Below are 26506 nucleotides of genomic sequence, written 5' to 3' on the forward strand. Positions count from 1 at the left end.
GTGATCAGCCATTTGGCTGGCGGGAGACTGGGGAGAGGAGAGTCTAAAGAAAATATATTTCCCAGTTACCAATACTGTTAAAATTCAACAAAATATAAAAACTAACATGTGATACATTGTTATTCATGATGTCTATTTCAATAAGGTATTGCAGTTATTATAAAAGATATAACTGAATTTTTGCAGTTCTTGTCTGGTTTTAGGTGGAATACTGATATCATAATAAAAGATGAATTTCATATAAAGAGATATAATGCAGTGAAAAACTGCTTAAAATTCCTAATTTTTGGGTGAAACATACTTTAGAGTTGGGATGATGTGTGAATCATATAAAAATATCAAGACATTTTTATAATCATTTTATTACCATATTTCTGTTGAAATACATTATCTTTCAATTATTTTTCAAATTGTGAAGAATTTAGATAACTAAGTTATTATTATGCTAGTGTTTAGAACATAAATTGACATTAAATTCTGATAGAAAATATTAACTTAGATCACTTAAAAACAGAAAGTTTGTGTCCCAGAACAAAGGGATAGCCTTGGGTAGATTGATTTTTAAAATGTTAAAGTTCCTTATTTAGAGCAGTGGAGTTGGTGGAAACAGTGTTAAACCAACTTTGATATTCTACCTTATAGAGTTCTAGAAATCATTGATATGAGTTTAATTTATACTAGGCTAACTGTATTTTTCATTAATGTGAAGTAATAGTAAAAAGAAAAATACCAGTAGTATACTGTAACAAGTTCATTCCAACAACACGTAGCTGCAGAACATAGTCATTGTGTCTAAACCGACAGTTTCGTTATATAAAGTCAGTTCAGCTGTGTTTTCATTGTAGAAAAATGGATATGATCAGAAATATTTGTAAAATGAAGGAGTTACGTGTGTTTATTACAACATATTACTGGTATTATATTAACCCTAGTTAAAATAGTAGATTTACGGAGATGTACTTGCATAGCAAGTGATTTGATCAGAGATTGTGTGCTGGAACGAAAACAATTGCAGTGTGGAGGGTGTTTGTAAGCCATTTAAGTTTAATTTGTCAAAATATTTTCATCGCTATAAGACTGCGACCTATTCACTGACAAAAATCCGTGCTGTTTAAAATAGTAGAATTTGACAGAAATCAAGATGAAGTCCAAAACTAAGTATAAGAATCAATTAAATCCAGAACTCTGGTCTCTATATCAATTTACCTTGCTCTAAAGTAGTGGCATCAATTGATAAATAGTCGTTTCTAAAATAGTAAATTCTAAAATGTGAGGCCACAAGTAGTGATGAATGACTCCTAAAAGTAAATATAAAAACTTGCATGTTTGGATAATAGTCTTAGTGATACATCATTGGATGTTATATTACATATAATAAAACACAAGGTGTGTCCTGTTGGTCATGTTAGCAAAAGCAGAGTAAAACAACTCTGTGGAAATGTATACATTCAGTGTTCCTAGTCAATTTAATCACTGTTACTGGTGGACAGTGGAAATAAACAAATAGACAAAATCCTTTCATTTTTTTAAAAAAGCATGGAAAACCCCACATACAAAAAACTATGTCCATTTACATCCATTTATGTGGAAGCTCTGGGGAAAATGTCATAGTGCAATACCGTCCTTGAGACAGAAGTAATGTATGTATGAAGTTTGTTGAAAATTGTGGAAATGTATGCGTTAGTCATTATACACACTGTGATTTATATATACTTGATATAAACGTATATATATGTATATGAACTTTGTGTTGGCCTAAATATATATATATATCTATGTATATAGATATAAATGCATCTATCAGTATATAGGCACAGGCATGGCTGTGGTAAGAAGTTTGCTTCCCAACCAAATGGGTCTGGCACCTTGGGCAACTGTCTTTTACTATGTCTTCTCAGGCTGATTAAAACCTTGTGAGTGGATTTAGTAGAGGGAAACTGAAAGAAACCTTTCATGTATGTATATATATGTGTGTGTGTGTGTTTGTCTCCCCATGACTGTTTGACAAGCGGTCTTGATGCGTTTATGTCCTCATATCTAGAGGTTCAGTAAAAGAGCCTGATCGAATATGTACTGATCTTAAGAAATAAGTCCTGGAGTCAATTTCTTTGAGTAAAACCATTCAAAGTGGTGCTCCAGCATGGCTGCAGTTAAATGAGTGAAACAAGTAAAAGGATATATATATACAAGAGGGTACCCAAAAATAACTGGAAATGTTCTCTGTGGGCCAAACCCATTGTTCAGGCTTCCACCACTAGAAGCCACTTGATGCGACCCTCTGGTACCAGTCTGTTGACTGGTGGTGGTGGCTGAGTTGTGCTGCCATGTGTATCTTTGTTTTGCAGTGCTTCTCCCCTGTTTGTTGATTTTTGCGATGGCTGAAACAAAGGAACAGCATGCTTCTGTGAAATTGTATTTTCTGCTGGGGAAAATAGCTGCCAAAACAGTTGTTATGCTTCAAACATGCTTCTGCCATGAGCAGAACACAAGCTTACAAGTGGTTTCCATACTTTAGGAATGGTCATTTGTCACTTGAAGTCAACCTTCTGAATGAATGAAAACATGAAATTTCATGAACTGATCTTGGAGGGCCATCATCAAACAATTGACAATCTTGTTATGACTGGTGTGTCCTGAAGCTTCTATCAATGAATTTTGAGTGAAGAATTGCAAATGAAAAGAGTTACAGCAAAATTTGTGCTTTGCTTGCTCACAGATGATCGGAAGCAGTTATGACTGAATGCTCGTTGTGAACTGAAAGAACAGTTGGAAGTTGATCTGGACCTTTTTTTCGAACTGGTGCTATGGAATTTGCAGATGTGGAAGAGGTGAAGAAAAAACAACAGAGGCGTTAAATGGCATCACTTCGCAAGAGTTCTAGCACTGCTCAAATAGTGGAAAACACAGCTGGACTGATGCATTGCTTCAAATGGAGAATACTTTGAAGATATTAAAAGTATAAACATGTAAATCTAAGTGAATAAAATTTTTCAAAATTCTGGTTTCTTTTGGATACCCACCTTGTATATATTCTTTTACTTGATTCAATCATTTGACTGGAGCACCACCATAAAGGGTTTTTAGTTGAAGAAATCGATGCCAGGACTTATTCTTTGTAAGCCTAGTACTTATTCTATCGGTCTCTTTTGCCGAATAGTGAAGCTATGGGAATGTAAACACTTCACATCAGCTGTCAAGTAATAGTGGGGGACAGATACAAAGACACACACATAAATATGTACATGTATATAGTGACAGGCTTCTTTCAGTTTCCATCTACCAAATCCACTCACAAGGCTTTGGTCAACCTGAGGATATAGTAGAAGACACTTTCCCAAAGTGGCATGCAGTGGGACTGAACCCAGAACCATGTGGTTAAAAAGCAAGCTTCTTCCCACATAGCTATGCCTGTACCTGCCTGCCTGTCTACCTACCTACCTACCTACCTACCTATTATCTTCTCTATGTTGTAGGACCAACCAAAGTCTTGAGTAGATTTGGTAGGTGGAAACTGAAAGAAGACCTATATATGTATATCGAAATATATATATATATATAGAAGGCTAACTAGGAAGATGGTTTTTGTATGTGGCAGATGCTCAGGAACAATAAACACTGAAAATGCTCTGAGACCAACTTCCGTCACTTTCCAGGGAGAAAAACTAGAAATAGTTGATAGTTTCCGTTACCTAGGTGACCAAGTCAGCAGCGGGGGCGGGTGTGCTGAAAGTGTAACTGCTAGAGTAAGAATAGCTTGGGCAAAGTTCAGAGAGCTCTTACCTCTGCTGGTGACAAAAGGCCTCTCGCACAGAGTGAAAGGCAGACTGTATGATGCGTGTGTACGAACAGCCATGCTACATGGCAGTGAAACATGGGCCGTGACTGCTGAGGATATGCGTAAGCTCGCTAGAAATGAAGCCAGTATGCTCCGATGGATGTGTAATGCCGGTACTCACACTCGGCAGAGTGTAAGTACCCTGAGAGAAAAGCTGGACCTAAGAAGCATCAGTTGTGGTGTGCAAGAGAGACGTTTGCGCTGGTATGGTCATGTGGCGAGAATGGATGAAGATAGTTGTGTGAAAAAGTGCCACACCCTAGCAGTTGAGGGAACCTGTGGAAGAGGCAGACCCAGGAAAACCTGGGACGAGGTGGTGAAGCACGACCTTCGAACTTTAGGTCTCACTGAGGAAATGACTAGAGACCGAGACCTCTGGAAGTGTGCTGTGCGCGAGAAGACCCGGCAGGACAAGTGAGTCCACAACCCGTGGCCTTCTACATGGGATGGAGCCAGCCTACGTATGCATACCTTCCCTTCTTGGGACACAAAACTCTACTTGTGAAGACGTGTTGAGGCAAGTGAGGATCAGAATCGAAATCGATCAATGGAAATTGCGGATGTGCTACCAGTGCCGGTGGCATGTCGAAACTCTGCTTGTGAAGACCCATTGAGGCAAGTGAGGATCAGAATCGAAATCGATCAATGGAAATTGCAGATGTGTTACCAGTGCCGGTGGCATGTAAGAGAACTTTCCGTTTCGCGACCGTTGCCAGCACCGACCCGTTTCGTGTCCGTTGCCAGCCTCGCCTGGCCCTCGTGCCGGTGGCACATAAAAAGCACCATCCGTTCGTGGCCGTTTGCCAGCTCTGTCTGGCACCAGTGCGGGTGGCACGTAAAAAGCACCCACTACACTCACGGAGTGGTTGGCGTTAGGAAGGGCATCCAGCCGTAGAAACACTGCCAGATTTGACTGGGCCTGATGAAGCCTTCTGGCTTCACAGACCCCAGTAGAACCGTCCAACCCATGCTAGCATGGAAAACGGACGCTAAATGATGATGATGATGATGATGATTTATACATACATGTGTGCATTTATATGTATATATGTATACGAATATATATGTGTGTGTATATATATGCATATACACACACCTGCATATATTATATGTATGTGACTAGATATTTGAGTATACATATGTATAAAATATATTGTCTTTTTTTAAATAACAATTATAACATTAAACTGAAAGATTATACAATAATTCTTAGGGTACATATTAATTTTTATAAGAATGACTGGTTTATTTTGATCTTTCTGATTTTTTAATATTTTAGCAAGGTGTTTTTGTTTTTGGTAGATGGCGAGCCACTACTTTGAAGTTACAGTCAAACATTTCCTTCTAAAGATTTACATATATTTGTGTGTGTGTGTGTGATGTATGATACAGGCATTGGTAAGGTTAAGAAGTTCTCTTTGGCACCATGAGGTCCTTGATTCGACCCCACTTGAATAAGTGTCTTTTAAAAAAGTCTCAGGTTGATACAGAATTTGTTAGGGAATTATGTTGACAGAAGTTGTGTATTGGCTTTGCTTGAGGATTATCTTAAAAGTAGACATGAGTAGAATAATTTAGTATGTTCACTTTATCAAACTCCTGGAATACTCAATCTAATAAAGAATCCATTATTATAATGTATAAGTGTTGTGCTTATATATATATATATATATATATATATATATATATACATATATATATACGTATATATATGGTGTTAGGAAGGGCATCCAGCTGTAGAAACTGTGCTGAATCAGAGTGGAACCTAGTGCAGCATACCAGTTTTCAGTCAAACCATCCATCCCATGCCAGTATGGAAAATGGATGCTAAATGTTTATATATATATACATACACACACACACTCACTCACAAAACATGCATATAGTATATAGGTGCAGGTGTAGCTGTGTAGAAAGAGGCTTGCTTCCCAAACACATGGTTCCAGGTTCAGTTCAGTCTCACTGTGTGCCATCATGGGCAGACCAAAGCCTTGTGAGTGGATTTGAGATTTGGTAGATGAAAACTGAAAGAAGCCCATCATATATATATATATATATATATATATACTGTCATCTGAATTATGCAAAAATGAAAATAACACTGACATCTCATTTTAACATATATTTACTAAAATTACATAAAAATATCTTGAAATACTAAAGAGTAAATTTATTCATTAAAATCACCGTTTGCTTCAAACCACATACAAGAGGGCGTTAGAAGCAGTATTGCCTACTTAAGAGCAAATTCCAATGGAATTTCCCTCTGCTTCTCTCAACATGGGAGAGAGAGAGCCTGGCACACAGATTCAATATTCTTTCCTACCAGCAACTCGCTATGGTATTCTATGCATAGTGCCTGTCTGAAAGTAATTTTTGTAGTTTGAATTCCTCCTATTTTCTCACTGTCATCGTGGAACATGGCAAGATGTTCAGAACCTTTAACTTCAATCCCAGATAATTTTATTGAATATTGTGTAATCACAGTATGAATTCGTTTGTTACGCATCTGAATGAAACCTTTGGATACGAAGTTGTTCGCGCATGGACACAAGCGTTGTTGTTACATACTGCACCAGAAGCATTTTACTCAGTCCGGTAATTAAAGTGTTGACATTTTCATTAGTGACTTCCCTTGCTAAAATTTCAAGATAGTCTGTGAATGTCATGAGCACTGCCTCTTTCTTTGAACTAAAGAAAAAAAGGAATGGCGTTTATCATTTGCTGACATTGAAAACATTCCAATGGTCAACTCTTTGATAAAGGCTGTTTCAGGTGAGTTTGTGTCAATTCGAAGTAAAATAAAATAACATTGGCTCAATTTTAATAGGGTGAGAGATAGAGAACATCAAGAAAGCTTTTAAAATGTTTAATAATAATAATAATAATAATAATAATAATAATAACAATAAAGAAATATATATCGGAATATAAATATGCTTGAATAATGGAGGCAGAGAATATAGAGTTTTCTAAAAATCGGTCCTGAATTTGGCATTTGCAGCGAATGAGTTGACGAACTACAAATAAACACTAATCGGTCACTGTAAAAGAATTAGTGGTAAGCGATTTTATCTTAAAGTGATGGTTTGTTGCCAACTTAATGTGAGAGTCCCAAGAAAGGGAAGAATGCTACAGTAGCGTTCTTCCCGTTTTCTGGGACTGCCACATTAAGTTGGCAACAAACCATCACTTTATTGTGCTGCTACTGATTAACTCTGAGAGATTTAGAAATGCAATATTTCTAACATTTTATCTTACAAAATCTATTAATGTTTGACGCCAATCTAAGAGATGTCGCGAAAGAATTTCAATATTGTGTTTATTAGGTCGTATTTAAATGCAGAAGGGTCTATAAAGGTAAGACAAATTGTAGTTGACTAAACTGCAAAATGACAATCTGAAAGTAAAAGGGTTACATCGAGAGTTGTCGCCCATTAAAAATACGCATGTGCGAGACGAGTTTTTTTTCTTTCCGAATTTGTCTTTTACTTATAAATTATTGTGAAATTGTAACGGTACAACGTTATGAAACACTTCTCAGCTACCAGATATAGTATCAACAGTATTCTTTATACAACATTTCTAGACACACACATGACAGTACCTTTTATAGAATATTTCCAGTAAGTATTAAGGACCGAAAGCATTATGTCATTAGCACCAACGTCTTTTTTGCTGTTCCAACATATTTTTCGTATTTGTTTCATTATTGAAAAGTAAAAGAAGAAAAAGATTGTTTCATTATTTGTTGGAAAATTAGAATAATTATATTACAAAGTTATTAAACATGATGCCACACAGCCGTGGCGTAAAATGTCAAATACATCCTGTCGGTTCTTAGTAAATTACTTCTCTACCCAAATTTATATGAATTAGAGAACCGCATCTACATGCTCAACGATTTCTTTTGAGCTTGTGAAATTTTCTATGCACCCGAAATCAGCCAGATAGCAAGGAAACATTTATTTGCCCTCTTACCTGTATTAATCTTTAAAGTGAATCATAACGATAAAGGTGAACATTAAGTTTAAGATGTCGTTGCTGTAGTTAGCCACTCAGTTGAATAAAAATCTGTTATATGCAATAGCAGCATTAGATTAAAATAGCCATCTGTGTATCATACTTAATACAAATACATCACGAAAAGGCAAATATATTGTTTCTGTTGCATATAATAGATTTTTATTTAGCCGGGAAGCTAGTTTTGAAAATTAAGGACTATATTGGATAATGTAGTTGATGGTACACACTGAAAAGGATCAAATGATCATGGCTGAAGTGTCTTTGATTATAAGTATGCTTAGTCAGTGCTGAGCTGAGGCTAAAAATACTGATGAATGACAATTTTAAAGAGAAAAAATTGTCTAATATTTTGTAGTTTAATATATAAAATGCAGCACAATCTAATGGTGAAGCTGTTGTCTATATATATGTAGACTTTATGTCAAGGCTGTTTGATGCAGTTTTACTTACAGTTTAAAAAGTTAAAGTTCAGTTGTTCAAATAAATGTTTCTAGTTTATTGATATAGAAGTATAACACTGTTGAATTCCTACTTTTAAAGTATCCTCTATATCTTCCACTGTTTCGTTATTATTTCAGACTGTCAGACAGCATTGGCATTAGAAAACATTTTCTTCACTAGCATCATCTATATTAATATTTTTTTTTTAAATCAAAAGATGTTATAGTAGTCAGGTACCACCTGTTTATATAGATCTGCCATAGAATTACCGTGAAATATTAATCTCTGAGTGAGGATAGTAGCAATATTTCTAGAATTCACTTTATTTATGATTTTAAATAAATTTGGACTGCAAAGAAATTTGCAGCTTCACAAGTGTTGATTACAGTTGTGGGAAATGTTCCTGAAGAAATATATAGTGTAGTGAAAGATGAAAAATTATGGAAAATAAATTATGTAAAACATAGTCTAAAAGGGTTGATTTTCTTGATATAAAGAAAGAGAAAGCAAAAACATTGTACCACTGTGGTATCTGTGGTAAATCATTTTCTCAGAAAGGTAACCTATCTATTCACGAACACATTCATACTGGAGAAAAACCATGTCACTGTGACATCTGTGGTAAATCATTATCTCATAATGGTGTCTTAACTAGACACAAATACATTCATACAGGAGAGAAGCCCTATCATTGTGATATCTGTGGTAACTCATTCCCTGAAAGTAGCAGTTTAACCAAACAAACCCTGTCATACAGGAGAAAAGCCATATTGCTATGGCACAAACTCATTCATACTGGAGAAAACCATATCAGTGTGATATCTGTGGGAAATCAGTCTCTAAAAATCATAACTTATCTATTCACAAACACATTCATAAAAGAGAGAAGCCATATCACTGTGATATCTGTGGGAAATCATTTTCTGATGGAAGTCACCTGAAAAAACACAAGCATATTCACATTGGAGAGAAGTCATATCACTGTGATATTTGTAGCAAATCCTTCTCTTTAAAACATCAATTGACTACTCACAAGTGCATTCAAACTGGAGAGAAGTCATACCACTGTAATATCTGTGGTAAATCATTCTCTGAAGGAAGTAATTTAACTAAACACAAGTGCTGCTATACAGGAGAAAGGCAATATCACTGTGGTATCTGTGATAAATCATTTTCTCTAAATTGTATATTAACTAAACACAAATTCATTCTTACAGGAGAGAAATCTTGTCACTGTGGAATTTGTGATCGGTCATTCTCTGAAGGAGGTGCCTTAACTCTGTACAAGTGCATTTATACAGGAATAAAGCCATATCATTGTGATATCTGTGGTAAATCTTTCTCTCAAAATGGTGCCTTAACTAGACACACATACTTTCATACAGGGAAGGCTGTATGAATATATCTGAGGTAAATCATTTGCTGGAAGTAGCAACTAAACAGATTTATACAGGAGAGAGAACTATCACTGTAATACATGGTAAATCATTTGCTCACAATGATGACTAGATATAAATACATTCATTCAGGAGAGACTATCACAGTAATAGTTGTGGTAAGTCCTTTTCTAAAAGTCATACTTTAACTTTTTACTGAAACATTCCTACAAGAGATAAAGCATTTTCACTGTGACACGTTAAAAAACATTCTCTTGAAATAATTACTTTACTATGTATGTATTTATACACAAAAATAACTATACTGATGTCAAAAACTAATTCAATGAAAAGTATATAAACAGGAAAAACATAATATGGTAACCTTCCAAGACTATTTTATACAATCATGATTATATCAACATCGGTGAAATAATTCACCATTGTGTTATTTTTAATAAAATCAATTTCACAATACAATCTGTTTTTGGGTAGCTGAATTCACTGTTATGGACATTTGGAGCAATTTCAAACTAATTTATTTTAATATGGGGTAGGACTGCCTTTGGCAGTAATTACAGCTTGAATTCTGCAAGGTATGGGCTCGTACAAAGTTTGAATTGTTTCCAAACGAATTTTTGTCCATTCTTCAGCTAAAACAGTCTCCAGTTCTTGTAGTGATGATGGTGGAGGATATTGACTCCTTACTTGTTTTTCTATAATATATCATAAATGTTCAATAATATTGAGATCTGGGGACTGTGGTGGCCAGATAAGATGCTCAACTTCACTAGAATGTTCCTTGTACCATTCAGTAACAACTTTAACTGTGTGAATTGGTGCATTATCATCCTGAAAGATTGCATTTCCCTCTGGAAACAGTTCTACAACCATAGGATGAATTTGATCAGATAAAATGCTTAAATAGTCTTGACTATTAATTCAGCCATGAAGGGAAACCATTGGGCCAGCAGATTTCCAAGATATAGCCCCCAGATCATCACAGATCCTCCTCCATGTTTAACAGTTGTAAGAAGTAGTCTGGGTCAAATGCTTCTTTTGGATGTCTCCACATGTATACTTGGCTGGTGGTTCGAAATAAGGTAAAGGATGACTGATCCAAGAAAATAACATTCTTCCACTGCTCTAGGGACCAATTTTGTAGGTTTTGACTCTGCTCTAAATGCTTTGCAACGTTTGTTTTTGAAAGTAATGGTTTTCTGATTGCAGCCCTCCTGTGAAATCCAGCTTTGTGCAGTTCCCAGCGAACAGTTTTTGTGGAAACTATGTTCTCAAGGTGGTCATTAAGCTCTGCAATAATTTTGGGAGCTGTACTTTTGTGATCCTTTCTAACAATTCATGTAAGAGTCCAACGGTCCCTATCTGAAAGTTTGGTGTTTGGTGTTTCCATTATTTTGTTCAACCCCTGTATATCTGAAACAGTCCCCACTCTGATCAAGAACTTTGATGAACTGTTTCATCACACCAAGTTTCAACACAGGTTTTGTTCTGGTCTCCAAGTGTTACTTTAAAGTAAGCAAGATACACCTTCTTGACAAAGTTATTCATGTTGCACCTTTGAGTCTGTGGAGTGAAGTTTCCACAGATGTAACAGAAGATATCAAGGTCATTGCAGCACATCCTTCAGTGGCTCAGTTCACACCTGAAAAGAAAAGGAAGGATTTTAAAGCAAAACTCAGTTTGAACATATTCAAAATTAGCATGACAGCCCAACCAACAATTTTGCAAATAGTGGTGTAAAGTTAACTTTTGGTATGCTCCAGGTAATAAACGTATATACCAATGGCACAAAAATGTGATGTGACAGAGCAAATCTGAGGTCAGTTTTGGAATCAGCGCCCCAAAGTTAGTCTCAAACAGTTCTAAGATTTTATGCCAGAAAATAAAAGTTTTATTTTATTGACCAGTGTTATTTAAAGTTGCTTCTATATTGTATGAACTAATTTTAAAATATTAGGCAAGTTTAGTCATTATCTTAAACATTTGTTTGAGGCAGTGGAGTTTTTAAAGAGGATGGAGTCAAACCGACTTTAATATTTTAACTTATGTAGTTTAATGTTATATAGTCATTGTTTTAACATCCACTTTTCCATACTTGCAGGGGTCGGATGGAGTTTGTTGAGATGGTAGATACTTTCTCAAAATGCAATGCAGTTAACCTGAATGCAAAACCACTACCATGCCATATTCACAGGGTGCTGTGAATAAACTGTCATAGAAATTATACAAAAATGAAAATAACACTGACATCTCATTTTGACAGATATATTTACCAAAATTACATTAAAAATGTCTTGAAATACTAAAGAGTAAATTTATTCAATAAAATCGCCATTGGTTTCAACCATGGCCTCCAGATTTTGGAATCTCCTGCAACTCTTCCGGACAGTCTCCTTGTTTAAGTTGGTGAATGCTGCCATATTCCTTGCCTTCAGTTCATCTTTGGTATTACAAGGAGTTTATTGGTCTCTCAATCAACTGTGCCCCACACATAATAATCAAGGAGGTTGCACTCTGTGGAGTTAGGTGGCCAGATGTTAGGGGATATATTGTCGCGGAAATTGTCTGACAGCCATGACTGGCTTCTCCTGCTTGTGTGGCATGCTGCCAAGTCGTGTTGCCAGACAGAGTTTTCCAGTAGCCACCCTCTTGACCCAGGGCAGCATTACCTCCTCCAGGCACTTGATGTAGGCCTCTGTGTTGAATCTGCAGCTGTGTGGGAAGATGAATGGAGGTATAATGTCGCTATCACTAGTGATCACTCCAAACACCATGATGCTGACTGGATAATTGATTTTCATCACTCTCAGTACATATCCTCAGATTAACACCCAAACACTCTGAAATGTTCATATTGGAGCTTCTGGTGCAAATACCAAGCAATGCAGTGAGTTGTTTCCAAATTTTTGGCAGAGTAAATTTTGTCATGGTGCTGTTTTCTCACAGACGGTGCCCAACTAACCCTACTATACTGTGTAGTCAACAAAATCAGAAACAAATAATGCACAGGCACAAAATAAAAGAAATAAAATGGTGACAATTGAACCATCGCACCCTGTTTATATATATATGCATATATACATACATATATATATAATATATATATATATATATATATACCTACATATATATGTATATATACATGCATATATGGGTACAGGACATCAAAAAAACACGGACAAATGAAAAACGAGAACATAAAAGACAAAACCATGGAAAGCAAACTTTTGTTTGAACAACGGAAGAAACAAATAGAGAAACGAGACAGGCAACATAAGGAACATTCCTTTCATCAGTTGTCCCCTGTTTTATCTACTCCATGTTTTGAACATTGGGACAAGATGCCACTTCATTAAAACAGTCGTTCCCACAAGCAAATTACATAAAATTTGGGATTTGTGAAGGGTTGAAGTGGTAACAAAAACAGGACAGTTAGAACAAAACAGCAAAAACAAACGGTAAGGACTGTTAAGCCATAATGAGGTGAAGTGGTGAATGCTGGAGAAACAAGCTTTGACAAGAGACAGGCAAAAACTTGTCTTGTCTTTTGTAAGGAAGGGGAAGAAAGAAAGATAACTGTTGGTCACATGTGAACAACGAGAGTGTCATGGTGGAAGAATGAGGAAGAGAGAGGGAGAGAAAGAGAATGGTGAAGGGAAGAGAATTAAAGAAAGGGTGGGTGGAATTAGAGAAAGAAGGAAAAACAAGAGAGGGAGAATAGAGATAGTTGTAGAATGCACATCAGAATTATTAATATAAAACTTACTTGGAAATGGATGTGTGGCATTCAATCATATAATAATATAATTGATATATACACATTTTACTTATTTTGGTTACAATACCACTTTTGAAAATTCTTAAATTTTATTTTTTTATACAACATAACAATATTGTTTATAAGCAATCACCCATAGTGTCCCAAAATAAAATTTCCTCTGTATTAGCATTTTAGTTTCTTAGCGTCTTACCCCTTTAACTGGTAATTAACACCATGATTTAAAGTCTTCCCCTCTTTTTATAGACAGTTACTTTATATCCAATTGACTACTCCTAATGTCATCTTGCCTCCCCGAGGAAAAACTCTTAAAGAAATTCTTAAAAAGAATTTTACAAAGATTTTTGGAAATTTTTTCAAAATCATAATCTCCGTTTTTTTTTTTTGCATATTTTGAAAAAAAAAGGGTGGAGGTGGTAATGTCGATTTTTGCCAACTTTTTTGCAGATTTGTATTCCACGTAGCCGAAAAGTACGAGGGCGGGGTCGAAAAATTTTTTTTAAGGGTGGTTTTTTGCGGGCGACGGGCGGAAGTCTTGCCTGCTTTTTTCCTAATTTTTGTTCATACACTATGCACTTACAGATTCCCTGCCACCCCCGTTTATTGCAATCCACCCGCTTATATGAATTTGAGCAAATGTCCAGCCCACCCGCTTATTCCCTCCTCCCCATTATTTGGGACCCGAGAGTAAATATCGGGGTTTAAAAAAAATCAAGACAACCTAGAAAATTTTAAAATTCTAACAATTACCTATTTTCCAACCCGCCCGCTTATATGAATTTAAGCTTATTCCAACCTACTCCCTATTATTTGAAACCCGAGACTCTTTTATTACATTAACTAGCAGTATCGCCCGGCGTTGCTCGGGTTTGTAAGGGAAATAACTATATAAGCATTTTTAGAGAGTTATAGCAAAAAAATGCATTGAAAATGGAAAGCAAATGATGGTAAATTTTTTTTTTTAATCGTTGACTCATCGTAGACATTTTTAGAGAGTTACTTCCCTTAATAGCGAAAAATGCATTAAAATGGAAAAAAATTATGGTAAATTTTTTTTTAAATCGTAGACTCATCGTAGACGCGCGCTAATACCCAGACGGTCTCGATATGAATCACGACTATAAGATACCCGGTTTTGGTTAAACTGCACCGCAAAATGTGGGAGGAGTTAGGAATCTAAATCGGAGTAGACAGACACTCAACTTCACTTTTATATATAAAGACTAGCAGTATCGCCCGGCGTTGCTCGGGTTTGTAAGGGAAATAACTATATAAGCATTTTAGAGAGTTACTTCCCTTATAAATTCGGGCTTTCTTAGCCATTTTTGTTTTGGTGTCTTCAAGCCATGAAGTCGTTGTTCTAAAAGAACGCTGGTCTCCTTCACAACGCATTACGACGTTGATTTCTTTACACTCCCTTCCCCACAGCTTCACGAGGGAGGGAAGGGGGAGAAGCAAACAGGTGCAGCTGTGAGCGTGGACGCCATCGACACACGATGCATTTTATGCATTAAAATGGAATAAAAAATGATGTTAAATTATTTTTAAAATCGTAGACTCATCGTTGACGCGCGCTAATAGTCAGACGGGCTCGATATGAATCACGACTATAAAATACCCGAATTTGGTTAAACTGCACCGCAAAATGTGGGAGGAGTTAGGAATCTAAATCGAAGGGGACAGACACTCACACAACTAGAGTTTTATATATATAGATATGTAACTATCAGAAAAATATTGAATTAGGGACATTTAATTTGTATCACCGGTATCGTTGATGGGGAAAAAAAATCAACGACTCCGCCTAGTTTAGTTTCTAACTAGCTCTTTTAACTTAATTATATCATGCAATGAGATTAATGTAATTATATTATGTCATATCTAAGACAAACAAGTTGATATCATGATAGATTATATTCACAGACATTTCTAAGTTTTCATTTTTTTTTTAGAATTCTCCGAGAATGGAGGACGCTAATCACTTGGATACGTCTAACACAACTGTCTTTAACAATATAGATTCAGTTATACAACCATATTATGGCGAGAAAAATTCGCGGAATGAAACATTTACTAAACAAAAGCTACTGTACAGAAGTAATCCTGAATATCACTGTGTGGTTTGTAGGAAAACATTCTTTTCAGAACCCGAAGTCCTCATCCACAAAGAAATACACAAGAAAAAACCATATCACTGCGAAATGTGTGGGAAATATTTTGTCTCAAATAGGAACTTAACAAGACACAAAAGATTGCACGCTGGAGAAAAACCGTTTCGTTGTGAAATATGCCCAAAATCTTTCATTGATAATTCGAATCTTGTTATCCACATACGCAGTCATACTGGAGAAAAATCCTTTCCCTGTGAAATATGTGGTAAATCATTCACTCGGAGTTCGAACCTTGTTATTCACATACGTAGTCATACTGGAGAAAAAACCTTATGACTGTGAAATATGCGGAAAGTCTTTCTCTGTAAATTCTTGTCTTGTAGTTCACAGAACACACACCGGGGAATACCCATATCGTTGTGAAATATGCGAAAAATCTTTCGTTAGTAAAAGTGATTTGACAACACATAGAAGAATTCATACTGGGGAAAAACCATTCCAGTGTGAGATATGTGGGAAATCTTTCACTCAGAATTCAAATCTTGTTATCCTCAAACGTTGTCATACTGGAGAAAATCCTCATATTTGTGAAATATGTGGAAGATCTTTCACTCAGACTTCTAGTCTGGCTATACACAAACGTAGTCACACTGGAGAAAAGCCTTATCATTGTGAAGTATGTGGGAAATTATTTGTGAAAAAGAGTGGTTTAACAAGACACAATAGAAAACAACACACAGAAGAAAAACCATTTCATTAAAATATGGAGGGAATTGTTCTCTAGTAGTGAACAAAATAATACACACCATTGTGACGTGGGTAAATCATTTGTCAAAAACAGTGATTTAAACAGACACAAAAGTATTTTTAAAAAAGGGGATATAAACTCTATCACTGAAGTATACAGAAAATCATTTATTTCCAAAGTCTCTTACAAACACAAACTAATACACGCTGGAGAGAAGGCATTTAATTATGGAATGAGAGAAATCCACTTTCAAATTTAACCTTTTCGTCCACTAGCAAATAATGTTCATTATTATTATTATTATTATGACCCTGATTCGGGTTAATATCTCCTCAGAAGTGAAGGGAAGAGACCAGATAGTCTTACCTTGTCTCTGGGTAAGAGGTAAGTGCATCATCTTAGATGTCTCTGTCGGGGCTAATGCAGTTTCGCACCTCTCCTTGAAAAATGCATTTTTTCGAAAAAAATAATTTTCGGATCCCTACGTTTTAGATGTCGGAGATTACGAATATGCAAAAATAAATAAATAAAATACCCAGCCACTACCACCCCACCCCCTTAAAATTTTAAACTCTTTCGAAATTTTTTTTCCCTACGTTTTTCATGACGGACATTCCGAATATGCAAGAAACAACGTTTTCAAAATTTTGAATTCAATAAGCATATAGATGTGTGTCGCAACAGTTGATCCTGTCTCCTCTCATCACACCCGAACTTTTACGGATTCTATCTGTCTTCTCTCATCACCCACCAACTTCTACTGGACTTTCTACACTTCTCCTGCCTATGGATTTCACTGGATTCCTCTGTTGATGAAAAATCGCTCCAATACACCACGACGTCTGAAGCTTTTGAACTTTTCGTAACTTTTTCACACTTTCTAAACTCTTTTTGTCCATGATAGATCGCTAGCCACCACACATTCTTTATTTTCTCTCCTTGTTTCTTTCTGTGGAAGAGCGTAGGCTCGAAACGTTGAAGACTTTTTCACTTCCAGAGCGTTATACTAATACATCTGTTTGTTGTCTACATCACCTGTCTTCGTCTTTTTCCTTTTTTTTTTGTGAATTCTCCCTTGTGTAAAAGAGATATGAATGTCTTCCTGTGGCTAAAAACTACAGTTACACCGTCTTCTATAGGACCACTGCATTTAGTCGACAAATATATTTTATGAATAAACGGACAGGGATAAATAGATAGACAAATAAATAAATAAATGGATGAAAAAGTTCAAAATTAAAAATTGGGGAGGGGGTGAAATTTGAGCTCTTTATTAAACTTTATAACATTAGTTATTAAACATTGTTTTTTCCTCATAAAATGGATTATGATTAAGGCAAACTCAAGTAAAACGCAAATTCTTTTCACTTTAATGTTTTTGTATTTAATTTCGATTTGCATATGTTCGTAAATTCGCTACAATTTCTTTAAAGTAAGCAAAATAAAAAATGTTAATGGGTGGGGGTTGCATATTCATAATTTCCGATATCTAAAACGTAGGAATCCGAAAAAAAAAAAGGAAGGGTGCGAAACTGCATTAGTCTAACCCCTCTGCCCGTAACTCCTTTGCTCCCTCTCACATCTGGATGCTGCGGAAATGAAAGGGTCAGTATTTCCATAGCCAAACCGAACAAATTCCTTTAGTATCGGTGAACCATTTCTTTCAGCCTGTGGCATTTGAGATGTTTGTAGGGGCTGGGCCGCTAACAGCGGAAGCGGCTCGCCTTACCGAGGTGTTAAGTGATTCCTGCGAGAGTACTTGGCTGTTCTAACGCTTTAGCCTCGCCATTGTCCGCTGTAATGCTGCGAGAGTATTGGCTTTCTTCAGTAGGGTCTGTTGAACCTTGTAGTGTGCGACCGATTGATGCACTTAATGTTGAATTGATATTTCTTAATTATTATTGGGGGGTGGAGTGGAATTCTGGTTTAAGTACACTTATGACTTATTTTGGGGAATTTTCAGAAAAGTTTTGGGAATTTGTGATCTACACATGAGAATTCATACGATTGGAGCTAATTAAAAAAATTTTGTGATTTAAAGGCGATTTAGCAGTTAGCACATTTCACGACCACCTCATATCCTACTTGGGTTAAACTAAAGCGTTTAACCCGGTCATAAAAATAAAACAAAAAAATAGTGCAATAGGTGTAAAACAACTTCCTCCAAACGAATATGAAAAAAAAAATGCGCGCTCACGAAAGGGGGGTGAGGGAGAGGCCTCGGAAAATTCACATCGTGAATTTCCGAAAGCGTCTGAGGGTCTGACCCGGGCACAAAAACAAAAAAAAAATAGTGTAATATGTGTAAAACAACTTGCTCTAAACGAATATGACAAAAAAATGCGCTCTCGCGAAAGGGGTGGGTGGGGGAGAGGACTCGGAAAATTCACATCTTCAGTCCATGGCCTTTAAACTATAGTATTTGACCCGGGCCGGAAAAAAATTAAAAAATAGTGGGATATTTTCCTCTTGAACGGCAGTTTTCAACACAATTTCTAGTTAACTAAACACTTTTAAACTTCGTATGCTGGTAGATCCCAAAACTGCCGTTCAAAAGGAAAAAATCCCTATTTTCCATTGCTTTCGTTTTAGCCTTTTTTTTCTTTTTCTACGAAAGCAATGGAAAATAATTTAAACAATTAACAAACAAAATGATTCTATAATTTTATACACACGCTTTCCGTACGTATACATAACAGTGACAGGATGTTGTTTGTTTTAGACGCACCAAATGAGTTTAGCTCAATAGAGGCCATTGATTGGTTAAAATTCGAAAAATTAAACTACGTTAAACTTACAAATTACAATTTTCTCAAGAAAGCCAAGAGAAAAAAATGTTTTATTTTGACACATTCTACCAGTAATCGAAATTTAAAAGTGTTTAGTTAACTAGAAATTGTGTTGAAAACTGCCGTTCAAAAGGAAAAGATCCGAAAATAGTTTAAACAATACACGTATATCTCAAAACAAAAACAAAACGAATAATTTTAGACACACGCGTAACAATTAAGAAAAAACAAAACGAAAGGCTAAAGTTTAGGGTTAGATATGACACCGCTAGGAAAAACTGCCGTTCAAACCGAAAAGATCCTACTTTAGTAATCATTAATCCTAATCATATTTCTGGAAAATCATTGTCGATTATGGTAGCATAAATGCTTGTTTAGAAACGTTAGAGCCAAATGCGGCTACAATATATGATGCATAAGTAGTACAGTGATTATTTTTTTATTGCTTTATACCCTGGGAAGAAAGTAATATATGCTACATTGACTTCTTATGACTCCACAACTCACCTCACATATATATACATATGCGCGCGTACACTCTGCATAGAAACTGTGGCTAAAGACAGTCATATTACCTACTTCGAGTTACGAATCTGTGGCTATATGTTGTAGATTGCCCGTTGGACAGCATCTGTAAGATGGAATTAATTAAACCTTCGAAAATTCCCATCTAACAATAAAATCGTTTTTACGATAGATTGCTAAAAACGTACCGCACAATGTGTCATTTTTTACAACTGAAAATGGTAAGTTGACTGAGATTTGTTTTAAACTGTAATAATGTGTGCAAATAATAGAATTCTGTGAACTTCGAAGATACAGTAGTAATTATGTCTACAGATGTAGGAAAAGATATTTCCTTCAAGGAAAAGAACTAACGTTAGAAAATGGTAATTTCTTCTCAGGATATAGGAGTTAGAAGTGAAAAGGCATAATAGCAGTGGAGGCGCATTATATATTTTGGGGCATAACTACACATTTCGGTATTTTTTTATTCTTTCACCCGCACGATTTTCCCTAAGAAAAAAAAAAAAAAACCTCGGACTTTTTGTGTGGAATCAAGTACCCTGACCTAATATGCTGCAACCCCCTTAGGGGTAGGTGGGAATCCCCCCCCCCCATATCCCGGAATCATTGGAATTTTTTTTTTTTTTCGTTAACTGAATTCCGGTGACCTAATATGCATCAAAACCCTTTTCTGAGTCCGGTGGGTGGAACCCTCGGAAATTTCACCCCCACCCCCCTTTTCAAATTTCTTTTTTCTATTTCTTTACCCATAATTTTAGATAACATTTTGCAGAAATACGTTTTCGAGATAGTGTGGCTTACATGAGACTGAAAATTCAAACAAGTTTGAAATGAATAAGTGAAAATGCAGAGGTTATAGAAGTTAGTGGTAACGAAGTGTGTGGAGAGAGAACGAACGATAAATTCATCTAAAAAAAAAAAAACACGTTAGAGTTTTTGCTGGTATGTGTGAAACGAAGTAAAAGTATAATATTAAAACAAAAATATGTGGACGACATCAAAGTTAAACAATGGGAAAGCATCGGATTGTGGTTTAAATAATTTATTTGACACTTGCAATTACGTGTTACTGTATACAACAGAAAATTCACTACATGATATTATATTACCAACTTGCTTCGAGTTGGCGAAGTAGAAAATAAACAGGGGAAATACTGTGTCGATGTGATGAGGTAGAACTGGGCATGTTTTGTGCCTGTGTGTGTGTGTGTTGGTCATTCGGTCGTGTCTGTTTATGTTCTGCTACTGTGTTGGGTCGTTCATACTGAATATGTGGTTCTGTGTTGGTTGCATGACTGGCACAAGTTAACTGCTGGCTGTCTGCTTGTCTCTTGACCGTTCGTCTGGTGATGGCTGTCTGCCTCCTGGTGTATGTCTGACTTTATTTATAATGGTCGTGACAGCTAGGACAGACTACATGAGTGAGTAATTTCTACCTATGTAGGTTGCCTCCTGTCCACTTGAACCTTAAATGACATAGCACAGGTCATAGGCTGAAGGGGAATCCATCCATCACTTTTTGATAGAACAAAGAAATTTCTTTTATGCCTGTTTGATCTGCTAGAAATAGTTGTCAATTTTCTCTCTAATTACTTCTACTGTTTCGAAAAGCAAGTACATTAGATAATGTAGTGCCAGATGTTTTCAGAGGCCATAAAATGAGTTATGGACACTACTCTTCTGACAAAACAATAAAAAGGTAAGAATAAAAACCCTACATAGGCTGACCAAAGCCTTTTGAATGAGTGGATTTGGTAAATGAAAACTGAAAGAAGCCTGTTGTATATACAGGAGTTGGACAAAATAATGGAAACACCTTAAAATTTCAAACCAATTTATTTTAATATGAGGTAGGACTGCCTTTGGCAGTAATTACAGCTTGAATTCTGCAAGGTATGGACTCGTACAAAGTTTGAATTGTTTCCAAACGAATTTTTGTCCATTCTTCAGCTAAAACAGTCTCCAGTTCTTGTAGTGATGATGGTGGAGGATATCGACTCCTTGTTTTTCTAAAATGCACCATAAATGTTCAATAATATTGAGATCTGGGGACTGTGGTGGCCAGATAAGATGCTCAACTTCACTAGAATGTTCCTTGTACCATTCAGTAACAACTTTAACTGTGTGAATTGGTGCATTATCATCCTGAAAGATTGCATTTCCCTCTGGAAACAGTTCCACAACCATAGGATGAATTTGATCAGATAAAATGCTTAAATAGTCTTGACTATTAATTCAGCCATGAAGGGAAACCATTGGGCCAGCAGATTTCCAAGATATAGCCCCCAGATCATCACAGATCCTCCTCCATGTTTAACAGTTGTAAGAAGTAGTCTGGGTCAAATGCTTCTTTTGGCAGTCTCCACTTGTATAATTGGCTGGTGGTTGGAAGTAAGGTAAAGGATGACTCGTCTGAGAAAATAAGTCTTCCACTGCGCTAGGGGCCAATTCTGTAGGTTTTCACTCCACTCTAAATGCTTTGCAATGTTTGTTTTTGAAAGTAGTGGTTTTCTGCCTGCAACCCTCCCATGAAATCCAGCTTTGTGCAGCTCCCGGCGAACAGTTTTTGTGGTAACTGGGTTCTCGAGGTGGTCATTAAACTCTGCAATAATTTTGGGAGCTGTACTTTTGTGATCTTTTCTAACAATTCACATAAGAGTCCGACAGTCCCTATCTGAAAGTTTTGGTTTTCCTCCAGAGTTTTGTTTCAATGAGGAGGTTTTACCCTCTTTCTCAAAGGCTGTCATTACTTTTGAGACAGTGCTTCTTGATACACCAAACATTTTGGCTGTTTACATTACGCTAGAGCCTGCTATGTGAACACCAACAATTTGACTTCTTTGAAAGTCTGATAGATCTGTCATTTTAATGAATTTTAATTACCTTTTACTGGTGATATCTGAAAAGAAACAGCAAAACATATTAAGCAACACTAAGAATAAATAAAAAAAACATACAAGTAGGCAAGTTTTTGACAGTTTTATAGATATTTCAAAATTATGATGCTAGGTGTTTCCATTATTTTGTCCAACCCCTGTATATATATATGTGTGTGCACCTGTGTTTGTCTCCCACCACTGCTTGGCAACTGGTATAGGTTGGTTTGTCTTCAAAATGGTTCAGCAGAAGAGATTGATAGAATAAGTACAATTCTTAAAAATAAGTACTGGTGTTGATTTGTTTGACTAAACTCTTCAAGGGTTTAGTGAAATACGTAAACAATAAAAGATAGTCTTAAAAAGAAGAGCAGGTTATAGTTGAGGTGTCTTAATCATAAATTTGCTTAATTAGGTTTTACTTTTAATAATAAGGTTAACTTAATCAACACTAATTTAGCTTTAAATATAATGCTATAATAGGAAAGCTGTGTGTGACGGTTCATCTTGCTAAAAATGTACTCAACTTCCCCTCATGTTACACCCTACCTTCTAGTAAGGAGATGGATAAATTGGTTCAATTCAGCTGTTCAGGTAAATGTTTATATTTACAGTTTATCAATGTAGAAATGTAGTTAAATATTTTACTGTTAAATACTATTTAAATATTCCTTATATCTTATAGTTTTTATTTTTGTTTTCATTTCAGAATAACAAATGAGATTGCCTTGCAGTATTTTAAACTTATGATACATCATCAATATTTATCATCTAAAGGTAGATGTTATATGCTATACAGGACATATAAACCTTTATTTCATTAATCTCTGGTAGAATTACTGAGAGAGATTTCTTCAAAGTAAAGTTATTTACAAACTATCTCTACTTCACTGTCTGGAATGTTTACAAGATGAATTTGTTGTCAACAGTATAAGACACAAAGAAATTAATTGTTGTAAAAATATTTACTTAGAATACAATATAAAAAAAAAACAAAGAAGCACAGTATTTGCATACTGCGGTGATAGATGAAAAATTATGGAAAATGAATTATGTGACAACCAAAATAAACGCAAGTCAGAGTTGCTTAGAACAGATTTTCCTGATGAAAATCTGAAAGAGATGAGGAAAATATCATACCACTGTGATATCTGTAAAAAGTCATTCACTCAGAAAAGTAATCTAACCACACACAAACGTATTCATACTGGAGAGAAGCGCTATTGTTGTGATATCTGTGGTAAATCATTCCTTCGAAATGATGAGGTTGCTATTCACAAACGTATTCATACAGGGGAGAAACCATATCATTGTGATATCTGTGGTAAATCATTCTCTGTAAAGAGTACCTTAACTAAACATAAGCGCATTCATACAGGAGAAAAACCATATCACTGTGATATTTGTGGCAAATCATTCTCAGAGAAAGGTGCTTTAACTCAGCACAAACGTACTCATACAGGAGTGAAGCCATATAATTGTAATATCTGTGGTAAATCATTCTCTCAAAGCAGCAGCTTAACTAAACACAAAGACCTTCATACAGGGGAGAAGCCCTATCAGTGTGATATCTGTGGTAAATCATTCTCTGAAAACGGTACATTAACTACTCACAAACGTATTCATACAGGAGAGAAGCCCTATCACTGTGATGTATGTGGTAAATCATTCTGTCAAAAAAATGATTTAAATACTCACAAACGTATTCATACAGGTGAGAAACCATATCACTGCGATATATGTGGTAAATCTTTTACTCGAAGTGGGGAGTTAACTAGTCACAAACGTATTCATACAGGAGAGAAGCCATATTGCTGTGCTATCTGTGGTAAATCCTTTTCTCAAGGAAGTGCCTTAATTAGCCACAAACGCGTTCATACAGGAGAGAAGCCATATCACTGTGATATCTGTGGTAAATCATTCTCTGTAAGTAGTGAAATAACTCCTCACAAACGTATTCATACTGGAGTGAAGCCCTATCACTGTGATGTCTGTGGTAAATCATTTGTTCGAAATGATTACTTAACTAACCATAAACGCATTCATACAGGAGAAAAACCATATCACTGTGATATCTGTGGTAAATCATTCTCTCTAAGTTGTCAGTTAACTACTCACCAACGCATTCATACTGGAGCAAAGCCATATCGGTGTGATATCTGTGGTAAATCATTCCCACAAACTTGCGGATTAACTTCTCACAAACGTATTCATACAGGAGAGAAACCATATCATTGCGATGTCTGTGGTAAATCATTCACTGTAAATAGTACATTAACAAAACACAAACGCATTCATACAGGAGAGAAGCCATATCACTGTGATATCTGTGGTAAAACATTCTCTGAAGGAAGTGCCTTAACTAAACACAAACATGTTCATACTGGAGTAAAGCCTTATCACTGTAATATCTGTGGTAAAATGTTCTCGGGATGCAGCAACTTGACTATTCACAAACGGATTCATACTGGAGAAAGGCCATATCACTGTGATATCTGTGGTAAATCTTTCTCTGTAACTAGTCGTTTAACTAATCATAAACGCATTCATACTGGAGAGAAGCCATATTGTTGCAATGTGTGTAGTAAATCTTTCTCAGAAGGAAGTGCCTTAACTAAGCATAGACGTATTCATACAGGAGAGAAGCCATACTGCTGTAATATCTGTGGTAAATCATTCACTGTAAATAGTACTTTGACTAAACACAAACGCATTCATACAGGAGAGAAGCCATACCACTGTGTTATCTGTGGTAAATCATTCTCTAAAAAATCTCACTTAGCTGCACATGTATGCATTCCTACAGAAGCCTGACACTTCCAATATCATCTTATATCAATATATAACTATAAACACATTCATAGAGAAAAGAGATGTAGCTGTGCCTGAAACTAACTTCCTAATACTATTGTGTATAGCCACAATGATATGTTGAGGATGTAATGGAGTTCCTCTTAGAGTTTTTCTTGTTAGTATGTGGGATTCTTCTCTTGTAACGCTACATTTTGCCAAGTTGTACACAATTATAACAATCTATTAACATAATCAGGAATATTATTTACATTTGACGGATATTTGTCCTGATCTTGTTTGTTGTTAACACAATGTTTTGGCTGATATACCTGCCAGCCTTCATCAGGTATCTTGGGGAAATTTCAAACCTGGGTTCTTATTCCTAAGGTATTTTTTGATATTATTATTATTATTATTATTATTATTATTATTATTATTATTATTATTATTAAGGTCACTGCCAGGAATATGGAATAGTGGTTCAGAGTGTGGGCTACTAACCCCAAGATTCTGAGTTTGATTCCAGGCAGTGACCTGAATAATAATAATAATAATAATAATAGATGATGATGATGATGATGAATATTGAAAAATACCTTTGGAATAAGAACGCAGGTTCAAAATTTCCCCAAGACACCTGATGAAGGCTGGAGGGTATATCAGCCAAAACGTTGTGTTAACAACAAGCAAGATGAGGATAAATATCCGTCAAATGTAAATAATGTACATAATTCCTCATCTCTTAAATATAGAGCTGTATAATCAGGAATGTCAGAAAATAACCTATTTTATAATACTGATTGAAGGAAAATGGCCTACTGTCAATAACTTGCCCATAGATAGTTTTGATGAGTGGAAATTGCAGACTTCATGGTCCTGTTATATCCTAAGCATACTTGCAAAAACCCAGTAAATAGAAAAGGCATGACTTGAATAAAATTAGAATGAAACTCATTAAAATATTTAGTAAATCAAATCTTAAGATAACAAAAAGTGTATACCTCGAAATCGTTACCTATAAGTTTACACTCTAGAGAACAGTACCAATTCCATATAATGAACAAGGAGATGATTTATATCTACAAAGGCATCAGCCATAATCAAATTATGTTCTATAAAACCATCTCCCTCTCAAACTATTGAGCATGGAAATAGGACGATTGTGTGGTTCAGTCTATTCTTTA

At 35.7% G+C, this 26506-nt stretch overlaps 2 protein-coding genes across 2 annotated transcripts; both read left to right on the plus strand.

Moving 5' to 3' along the window:
• The first annotated feature begins 7129 nt into the window (after positions 1-7129).
• On the plus strand, positions 7130-23250 carry LOC115216163 (zinc finger protein 271-like). Its single transcript, XM_029785360.2, has 6 exons — positions 7130-7195; positions 8770-8860; positions 9400-9695; positions 15430-15853; positions 15972-16264; positions 23239-23250. Exons 1-6 carry the CDS (start codon positions 7130-7132, stop codon positions 23248-23250), a joined length of 1182 nt encoding a protein of 393 aa, XP_029641220.2.
• A 317-nt stretch (positions 23251-23567) lies between these two features.
• On the plus strand, positions 23568-26235 carry LOC118765008 (zinc finger protein 2 homolog). The gene is made up of 4 exons (XM_036506248.1): positions 23568-23706; positions 23953-24021; positions 24880-25113; positions 26075-26235. The coding sequence occupies exons 1-4, from the start codon at positions 23568-23570 to the stop codon at positions 26233-26235; spliced, it is 603 nt and encodes a 200-aa protein (XP_036362141.1).
• Positions 26236-26506: the final 271 nt, after the last annotated feature.

This window comes from Octopus sinensis, linkage group LG10 (genome assembly GCF_006345805.1).
Source record: "Octopus sinensis linkage group LG10, ASM634580v1, whole genome shotgun sequence".
In the NCBI taxonomy this organism is placed as follows: domain Eukaryota; kingdom Metazoa; phylum Mollusca; class Cephalopoda; order Octopoda; family Octopodidae; genus Octopus; species Octopus sinensis.

Coding starts and splice junctions, on each gene's coding strand:
- LOC115216163 (XM_029785360.2), top strand. CDS start 7,130: ATGTCGCGAAAGAATTTCAATATTGTGTTTATTAGGTCGTATTTAAAT. Junction 8,861..9,399: donor TAAATCATTTTCTCAGAAAG/GTAACCTATCTA, acceptor CATTCTCTGAAG/GAAGTAATTTAACTAAACAC. Junction 15,854..15,971: donor CTTTCCCTGTGAAATATGTG/GTAAATCATTCA, acceptor CTTGTCTTGTAG/TTCACAGAACACACACCGGG.
- LOC118765008 (XM_036506248.1), top strand. CDS start 23,568: ATGGAAAATGAATTATGTGACAACCAAAATAAACGCAAGTCAGAGTTG. Junction 24,022..24,879: donor ATATAATTGTAATATCTGTG/GTAAATCATTCT, acceptor CATTCTCTGAAG/GAAGTGCCTTAACTAAACAC. Junction 25,114..26,074: donor ATATTGTTGCAATGTGTGTA/GTAAATCTTTCT, acceptor TCTTAAATATAG/AGCTGTATAATCAGGAATGT.